The sequence below is a fragment of the Otolemur garnettii genome, unplaced genomic scaffold, assembly GCF_000181295.1.
Source record: "Otolemur garnettii isolate 467f Iridium unplaced genomic scaffold, OtoGar3 scaffold00288, whole genome shotgun sequence".
Lineage (NCBI taxonomy): Eukaryota > Metazoa > Chordata > Mammalia > Primates > Galagidae > Otolemur > Otolemur garnettii.
The window spans coordinates 912,613-922,874 of NW_003852683.1; the positions used below are offsets into that span (position 1 = coordinate 912,613).

Consider the following 10,262-nt stretch of genomic DNA (forward strand, 5'->3'; position numbering starts at 1 on the left):
CTTTCTCCTCATAGTCATGATTACAGCTCAGCATGACTATCTTGTATTGGCTGTCAGAGATATCAGACACAAACTGACTGCTTCCAAAACTGATTGTGGTGATGATTGTATTACTGTTCACATGCTATAAAGCAATGAATTGTAAATTTTAAATTGGCAAATTGTATGGTATGTAAATTATCTCAATAAAGCTGTTTAAAAAGCCAAATATATAGTGAGAAAAACAATTCAGGGAAATGAATACAATGTTAATGTCTAGGATGGAAGAAAATCAGAAATACCAAACGTACAAAGGAAGTTCTCTGAAGCATACATAATTTATGACCTAGTTTTGACTGGAACTGATGTAGGATGTAAAACACTCCTTCAACATTAACAGTCAACTGAAATAGCAGACACCTTTAAGAAGAGAACTCTGTAGGTACAAGGCATTCAAATCTAACACCAGCATGAACAGGACAGGTGGTGAATGGCACTAAAAGGGACTATAACCTTAGAATAAGACGGAAAAGGTGACAAGTTTTCTCGGCACAGAGAATTACAAGGATTAGGAAAACAGCAGAGAAAATGGAATCACTGAGGAACCAGGGGTGGGGTGAGTAGGGAAGCTAAGAAGCCTGACGAATGCACAGTTGAGATCAGATGAGGACACAATATACAAGGCGAGGTTGGATGTTAGGAAGGGAAATCAGTATTTCTTTCTTTCTTTTTTTTTTTTTTATTAAGCTAGAGTCTCACTTTGTCACCCTTGGTAAAGTTCCGTGGCATCACAGCTCACAGCAACCTTGAACTCTTGGGCTTAAGCAATTCTCTTGCCTTAGCCTCCCAAGTAGCTGGGACTACAGGTGCCCGCCACAATGCCCTCTATTTCTTAATAGGGCAGAAAACTGCAATAGTGAGAAGACAGTGATTAATACCTCTCTCTGTGGACCAAGGCCTGGAAGATGGAATTTCATAGCCAGGAAAGTGGAATGAATAGGCAGAGACACTGTCACAGGATATAAAGGGGAAGATTATAGAATCTAAGGAAGAAGAAAACTAGGCAAACAAACCAAAATCAAGATGTAAGATAACATAACCAGAGATCAGATCTCAGGAAAGAAAAAAAAAGACCTATTTTCCTCTAAACAACTAAAAGAAAAGTTCTGCTATGAGGAGAGAGGTATATGGAGGCACTTTTCCTATCCCCAGATGCTCACGCAGCCTTCTGTGACTGACACTAATGGGACTTCTACAGTCATGCATCTTTCTAGTTCCCACTTACTTGGACAGATGCGACTATACATTTCATCTTCTGTTGTCCAAGGTTCTCCTTGTTCCAACCTGGACAGTGCATCTGGTTTGCTGGCTTGATAACCTATTTACAGGAAATGATAGAAGAGTTAAGACACAACGAACGGGGCTGGTGTAGGCAACATGGATGAATGCTACACTCATGGAACAAAACTGTTTTCACATCTAAAATGTAGAGGCTTTTCTCTTATGAGAGGGTATAGTCAGCCCTTTCTTTCTGTGGGTTTCACTTGCAGTTTGAAAATATCTGATAAAACCCAAATAACAAATAACAATATTAAAATACGAAGTGATACAAATAAAAAATATAACAACTATTTATATAACATTTACATTTATTAAATATAATAAGTAACTTGTGGATGATTTAAAGTACTCAAAAGGATGTGTGTAAGTTATATGCAAATACTGTGCCATTTTATATCAGGACTTGAGTATCTGTGGATTTAGCAGCCATGGAAAGTCCTGGAACCAATTCCCCACAGATACCAAGAGGTGACTGTATATCTTTTTATCAGGAGACAGAGGATACACTACACATCTGCTCTTTGGAGCATAGCAGTGACTTCCAAATGGTTCAGAAAGCAAAGGCCATGGTCTGGGTGCCCTGTGAGTAATATGGGGCAACTCTCCTCACCGACTGACACCAGGTTGCTGTAATTCTCCAACATCACGTCCCAGTACAGGTCCTTCTGAGCAGGGCCCAGGAGCTGCCACTCCTGCCAGGTGAACTCCACCACTACATCCTCCAGGGTCAGCAATTCCTGTAAAAACACATCCTGCTTAATATGAAGTGTTTCTCTTTTATTGACATGGAAGGAATGTGAAAAAAGTTGTCTGCTCTTATAACCATAAAAACTGTATGTATCTATAAAACCTATTATATTGTTAATACATTGTCATAGAATCAATCTCCAAATATTCTATAATTATGCAGTGCCTCATTCCCTTAACAAAATATAAGGTATCCTCTCAGTAAAACCAGGTTTTATATATAATTTTTTTACTTTTTTTTTTTTTTTTTGACTGGGTCACTTCCAGCATATGCGGCCAGCGCTCTACCCTTTTGAGCCACAGGTGCTGCCCTTATATATAATTTTTAATTTCAGTATCTACTGACCAGTCAAGAAATTACATGCAAGTGTCATTCAGATACTATGTACATGATATAGATCTCTACATTCACTGCAATCCTTCCCAGGTAATGCTAGCATAAGACAGGAACAAACTCCAGATGCTAGAATCACTGGATATTGCATAAGTATTTACTTACTGAATGGGTTAAAAAATGGAAATACATAAAAAGCACAAGAAACAAAGAATATTAAACTGGGAGAAAATTATTCTTAAAAATACATACATGTGATAGATGTGTTGTTAACAGAAAGGTTTATCATATTAGATATACTGATACGACAAATAAGGAATTGGAATATAGATTAAAAAACTGAAAAATGAAACAGATAGTTGGTACAAACACATGTGCATATATAGATGCACAGACAGTTCAGTGATAGCAAATATATACTACTACAGTGTACATATATATATAGTGTATATATAGGAGATTAGGAAGGAAGGTATAAAGAGAAAATTTACTTTTTTTGCTAGTCTATGTACCATTAGAATTACTTTCCTTTAAAAATGTATACCTGAGGCTCAGAACCTGTAGCACAGTGGTTATGGCGCCAGCCACATACAATGATGGTGGTGGGTTCAAACCTGGCCCAGGCCAGCTAAACAACAATGACAACTGCAACAAAAAAATAGCTGGACAGGGCAGCGCCTGTGGCTCAAAAGAGTAGGGCGCAGGTTCCATAGGCCAGAGGTGGCGGGTTCAAACCCAGCCTGGGCCAAAAACTGCAAATAAATAAATAAATAAATAAATAAAATAGCTGGGCATTGTGGCAGGCACCTGTAATCCCAGCTGTTTGGGAGGCTGAGGCAAGAGAATTGCTTGAGCCTAAGAATTGCTGTGAGCTGTGAAGTTGCTGTGAGCTGTGATACCACCGCACTCTACCAAAGGCAACATAGTGAGACTCTGTCTCAAAAAAAAAGTATCCCTGAATAATTTCTGTAATTACAAAAAGAAAAGCAATAAAAGGAAAATAGGTAAGAATTACATTTGAAAATGGGGAGGAATTCTGTATTTTCTGAGATAAGGTTAAGTTATAAAGCAAATGACATGGCACCCAACAACTCAAGTCTTTGCCAGACAACATTTCTTGCAGCTCCCTAATGCCAAATCCGTACCTAAATGTCAGCTCAGTCACCTCTTCAGGACAGTTGAAAGCCATGCAATCCTTCCATTTTCCTAGGTTGTTTAGGTTTTATTCCTAGCTATACTCAGACATACACAAGGCTGAGTCCTTTGAGTGTCCTTGCTTTTGTCCCCTGAAAAATTGTACCCAGTTTTTACTTAGTCTATTCCCATAGGAGTCTCTGAGGAACCTTGTAATAGGTAGCAGTAAAAAAATCTACTGCCTTTATTAGCAAGCTAGTTCAAAACTATGTCTACCATATCATCTCTGGGAAGACTATCAAAAATTTTTTGAGACCTAAGTGCCAGGAAATATTGACATCCCCTGAGGAATCTGTCTGATTTCTCTTCACAGTCATTGTATATCATCTAGTTCAGCATGACCCTTGTATTGGCTGTCAGACACAAGCTGACAGCTAATATAATCCAACAGATTCTCTAGTCATTATGTTCCAACATCAGTAGGAGTCATATAAACACTATATTCCTGATCCTACTTTGCCATGATGTTAGATTTAGATTCAAAGTTTATTTCTCTTTATGCTCTGAACTGATTTCTTTTATGGGCCTCTACAAATCCATTAAAGAATAAAAGAGAGAACATAACACAGAGAAGTCACCTGGGCATTGCTCATTTTCTTCTGTTGTGGGATATGACCAGCAACTGGCTACTCTGTCTTTGTTTCTTTTGGATATGCCCAAAATCTCTGGTCAGAAACTCAGTCACTGGTCAAGGGTGTCCCCAGAAATGATGACATCTAGGTCCTGGAACCTCCTCTTTCTTCATTCATTTCTTGCCTCTCCCCAGGGTAGCCAGGACCTGTGAGCTAAAGAGCATAACAACTTTCAGGGATACATTCCCTCTTGCTGTTCATTCACCTTAATGCATGACCCAGAATATTTCTGTCTCTTTATTTGGTTCCTTCTGGCCAATGAAACAGAAGACCTTCAATGTATAGGAGGAATGCTTTTCTTCTGTGAAGCGTGAAAGTAGCATGAATGTGAAAGGGGATATGGCAAAGGAGAATGAGCACAACATCATGCCTCAGTGTAGTAATTTTAGAAATGAGACCATGACTGGTAAGGAATTGAATTTTTCCTTTAAATTATGTTACCCTCAGTTGGGCATAGTAGCTCATGCCTGTAATCCTACCACTTTGGGAGGTCAGAGTGGGTAGATTGCATGAGCTCAGGAGTTGGAGACCAGCCTAATCAAGAGTTGAGACTGCATCTCTACTAAAATAGAAAAATTAGCCAGGTGTTGTGGCAGATACCTGTAGTCCTAGCTACTTGGCAGGCTGAGGCAGGAAGATGGCTTAAGCTCAGGAGTTTGGGGTTGCTGTGAGCTAGGTAATGCCACAGCACTCTAGCCAGGGCGATAGAATCAGACTCTATCTCAAAAATAAATAAAATAAATAAATTATGTTACTCTTGTACCTCTTTAAAAGTATATATATATATATATGTTAAAATGTTAATACATAGTATACACACTGCAATATAAGGAACAATGAACGCACTGAATAAAAGAGGAGAAAGGAAAGAAAGAATATGAGGTATAAATACGATTCAAAAACATAAATGCTAGGAAAATAGCAGCCTTTAAAAAACCTAAAAGGAAACAGCCATTAAAAATATGTAGCAAACGTGCAAGAGAAAAGATAAAAGCAAACTCTAAAATAGAAAATATTAATTTTAGATGTGCTCAATTATTTAGCCCTCTTTTCTCCCCCACAAAAAAAAAAAGACCCTTTAATTTCTGTGGGTTCAAGAGGACGGGTTATTTTGTGCGGAGCCAAACAAGCTGAGAAAATCTGTCACGGAAGAAGAACGTGAACCTGAAGCTTTTAGGGAATGTTAACGTTCATCAACTCTGCTCCAGCAGCCTACCTCCGAGCTCAAAATACACACACACACCCCACCAGGCAGGGCTCCTACTCCAAGTCTTCAGCTTTCAATCATTTCTACACCATATTAATACGAAAACTTGGCCTAGATACACACGCATACACTCACTGACCTTTCCTAATGTTTCCTGGATCCACTGAATTCCCAATTACCCGGAATCCGAAACAGACGCTGCATTCGATGACAACCACCGTCCCACTAGTTCTCAATCACTGAGTCCTAAGGCAGAATGACCTGCAAAGACCTTAATCCCTGACTTCAGGACGTTTCTCGGTCGTTGATCTGTTCAAACCTTTAATCAGAGCCTCTCATGATTGACACCCCCAAGACACGCATCACAGAAATCCCACTACAGACTCCTACACGCTCCCCTCGCAAAACACCCACCCCCTGAGCTGCTTCCATCGCCTCGCACTAGCAAAAACCTACATAGACACCCTCAGATCGCACTTTCCCTCCGCCTTTTCCACAGACTGACCCACACACTGACCTGACCTTCTCGAACTGTAGCTCTTAAGTCTGAACTTTCTTCACTAAACTTCTTCCATCTAAGGTCTCCACGCCCAGCTAGCTGCTCTCCACTAACTCTCCGAGGAAAGTGCACCGCGTTTCTATGAGAACAGAATTCTGGCTTCCGGCTTTTCCTTCTGACGCAATGCTCCTGCGCCCGCCTCGCCTGGCCACTTTAGTAGCCGGAGTGTTTGCCGAGGCTGCTTTGGCGCCTGTGACCTGCGAGAGTCTGCTGAAACGGTCAATTCAGCATATCTAAAATTAATACATTCCAGGTCCATACCCTGGCGGAAAATGGAATGCTTGTCAGATTTTGAGTTCTCACGGAGCAAGCCCGGCGTGGGGATGAAGTACTGTGAACTGACAGGGCACAGAATAAGACGGTCGCCTTCTTAGTTTTCAAAGACAGGAGCCCATCACTACCACAGGCGTGACACACATTCTTAGTGGCCAGAACGGCTGCAACGTCCTAGCTCGGCAGGAAATTAAAATAACCTCCTGGGCACTTCAATCACTATTCTAGCTGGTGGCGCCTGCCTGAATTCCCAGCTCTCTGGGAGACACAGGTAGGTGGATTGCCTGAGCTCAGATGTTCAAAACCCGCCTGATCAAGAGCGAGACCCCATCTCTACTAAAAATAGAAAGACTAGCCAGGGCGTGTGGCGGGTGCCTGTAGTTCCATTACTTCGGAAGTTGAGGCAAGAAGATTGCTTGAGTCCAAGAGATTGAGGTTGCCGTGAGCTTTTACGCCATGGCACTCTACCCAGGGCGACAGAGTGAGACGGTCTCAAAAAAACAAACACACTATTTTAAGTGAGAAACGTTTTAGAGGCCGTATGAAAACTTAAGCTGGCAAAATATGTACCTACATTATAATAAGTGAGCGGTGCTCTAGCTAAGCTAGTGTTTTGTTAAGTGGGTGTGGTCACCTTAGTGGAAGTTCAGAGTTTCTACCGCAGAACAAATGTTTTGAGGAGACCTAGGAGTTGAACTGGCAAAGCCAATGCGTTTAGAAGAAAAACAAGGTATGGAAACGTGAGATGGTATGGGGGGTGCAGCAATCACAAAGTGAGCAGAAAAAGTGGACTTTGCGACCCATCTTTCCAGCCTCATCCCCACCATTTCTCTCACCTTGCCAGGATTATAAAACATGAATCCTAGGCAGCCACTGAACTGACCTCTGTTACCGTAGATTAGTCTGCATTGTATGAATAGAAAAGAACAATATGTACTCTTTTATCTGGCTTCCTTCACATAGCATAACTATTTTGAAATTCATCAGTTTTTATGTATTAATAGTCTGCGCCTTTTGTTGCTTAGTATTACACTGTATGGGTATTCCAAAATGTCTTGAATAATTCACCAATTGATGGACATTTGTGTTTCTTTTCATTTTTCTTTTCTTTTTTTGGACATTGCAAATACCTCTGTAAATATGTATGTGCAAAAAAATGAAAACAACCTTATGATTACCCACAGTCCTTTACTTCTAAACCAGCTCATCAAGAGGTCTTTGCCAGCCATTTCTAAGCAGCCATTTGTGTTTTTACCCAGATCCATCTCTTATTCTCCTGCTCCCTTCCTCCTATCCCAACCCTGAGCTTGAGGTTCACTCACTCACCCTGAGGAATCAGAGATCTTTAGAACACTAATGTAAGGTCTAGGTTTGCCTCTTGCTCACGTTATATGCATCGCATAGGCCATTATAATCCTCAAAATACACCTGATAGTCTTGTTTTTGAAAAATGCTTTATCGATAGGAATGTTCACAAAGATCAATCTCTGAGTCAAGTGAAATAGAGACAAACTATGAGAATAGAGCTATTCACAAAGTTGTCAGACAGGTTAAATGTGAAAATTATTGGGATAGGGACTTTGGGGATGTTTCAAAGCCATTCCTATCCCAAGTGGCTGCTAGAGTGTAGACTTTCACTGTTACTATAGTTAAAAGGTGGGTCTTTCAAGGCTATCTTGGAACTGAGGAGATGGGGATGGTATTAGGGCAAGTAAGAATGCCACAAGGCTCACATGTGGCTAGAAGAACGGAATTAATTGGTTTCTCTAGAAGGAAAACTAACTGGCTTAAAACTAGTCAGGGCCTCAATGCTAGGTCAGATCAGCACACACAAAAAATTATAGTACACTCCCTGTACTGTCTGATATAGCAGATTCCAACCGGCAGGCCCAACACAATTGCTCTCCTCTTCTAGGCAAGAAAAGATCTCTTTATTTCATCTTCCTCTCATCATATAAAAGATACTCTTGGCTCGGCGCCTGTGGCTCAAGCGGCTAAGGTGCCAGCCACATACAACTAAGGTGGCCGGTTCGAATCCCCAGCCCGGCCCGTCAAACAACAATGATGGCTGCAACCAAAAAATGGCCAGGTGTTGTGGTGGGCGCCTGTGGTCCCAGCTACTTGGGAGGCTGAGGCGGGAGACTCGCTTGAGCCCAGGAGTTGGAGGTTGCTGTGAGCGTGATGCCATGGCACTCTACCCAGGGGGATAGCTTGAGGCTCCGTCTCAAAAAAAAAAAAAGATACTCTTTGGGAACACTAATTCTATACATAACCCAGTTTAGGTCAAGCTTCACTCTTTGAAGATCTTGTTTTTACCACATCACTTCCACAGCCTTGAAATACTGAAAATTTCTCAGAAATTTGTGCTAATTCCTAGGGGTTTACATCATCAAAATCTCCTGTGTTCTCAACCCTTCTCCATAAAATTACACCTTGCCTTACATAAGCACAATTTAAAACTCAACTCAACCATTTCTAAGCAGCCATTTGTGTTTTTACGTAGATCCATCTCTTATTCTCCTGCTTATTACCAAAAGTATCTACTTTCACAGAAAAATTTCAGTTGGCGCATGTGACCTTTTTTCTTTTCTCTCTCTTTTTTGAAGATATTGTAAGAGTGAAAAGGACAGAGATACTTGGGCACTATATGGCAAACAATTTAATATCCTTTTATAATAATAATTATGAGGCCTCTCCTATCTTCCTCTTTTGCATATGTAGTGCCCTCCTCACTGGTCCTGCTCTGATCTCTCCCTTGCCCAACCTGCCCCAACAATTTACATTCTTTTCAATTTTAATTCGGATCAATTAGTTCTTCTGAGAATATACTCTAACTTCAACACCTAAATTTATTGTGATTTAAGGAGCGGTAAATCCACTTTTTTTTTGCCACAGAGTCTCACTCTGTTGCCCAGGCTAGAGTGTCATGGCATCAGTCTAGCTCACAGCAACCTCAAACTTTTGGGCCCAGTGTCCCATGTAGTTGGGACTACAGGCACCCACTGTTGGGACCTTATTGCCGCTGAGAGACCACCACACACATGCAAGAACAAAGAGGTGCTTTATTTATTTACAAGCATATGCCTGGGTTACAAGCATATGCTCTACCCTGCATTGTTGCTGGGGGAAGGGCGACCCCGAAGTGAAGAGAGCGGAGGTTTTTAAAGCGCATAGAGGAATTACACCAGGTGTTTTGTCCGGCGGGGTTGCTATTGGCTAAGCTGTTTTTGGTTAGGGACTTTTTCAGAGGAGGGCTGCTTGAAGCCGGGGCTGCTAGTTTGTTTCTGATAGACTGGCTCCCTTAAGCTGACTGACCTTGCGGATGAGAGCCAAGGGAGGGGAAGCTGGTCCCCTTCAGACTGGCTGCCCAGAAATGCGGGGGGAGGGAGCGTCTCCTTCGGATAGACTGATTCCACCGGGCGACCTTGCCCAGGAGTGGGGGTTGGGGAGTGAGTTCCAAGATGGAGTTACATTAACCTCTTCATTCCCAAATGAAGTTACATTGACCTCTTCACCACTACAATGCACAACTAATTTTACTATTTTTAGTAGAGATGGGGTCTTAAACTCCTGAGCTCAAGGGATCCTCCCACCTCAGCCTCCCAGAGTGCCTGGATTACAGATGTGAGCCACTGTACCCAGCTGTAAATCCACATTAAAAAAAAAAAAGGTAGGAATTTTTTGGTTTAATCAAGTCCTTTTTATTTATTTTTGTTACACCTGTGATTGCCTTTGTGGCGTTCTTCATAAATTATTTGCATTAGTCAATATCTAGAAGTTTTCCCAACATTTTCTTGTAGAATTATAAGAGTTTCATGCCTTAGGTTTAAGTCTGTTATTCACCTTGAATTAATTTTAGGGAGTGGTGGCTCAGCGCCTGTGGCTCAAGTGGCTAAGGCGCCAGCCACATACACCTGAGCTGGTGGGTTTGAATCCAGCCCAGGCCTGCCAAACAACGATGACGGCTGCAACCAAAAAATACAAAAAATAGCCGGG

The 10,262-nt window shown here is 41.5% G+C and overlaps 1 protein-coding gene across 1 annotated transcript in view; it reads right to left on the reverse strand.

Annotated features, from left to right (window-relative positions):
• The window catches only part of ZNF432 (zinc finger protein 432), an 8,340-nt gene extending 4,152 nt beyond the window's left edge, over window positions 1–4,188 (reverse strand). Inside the window, exons 1-3 of the mRNA XM_023508909.1 lie at window positions 4,174–4,188; window positions 1,931–2,057; window positions 1,265–1,357 (exon numbers count right to left, since the gene is read on the reverse strand). Of these exons, the coding sequence (XP_023364677.1) occupies window positions 1,265–1,357; window positions 1,931–2,057; window positions 4,174–4,188 (235 nt within the window). The remainder of the gene's footprint in view (window positions 1–1,264; window positions 1,358–1,930; window positions 2,058–4,173) is intronic.
• Window positions 4,189–10,262: the final 6,074 nt, after the last annotated feature.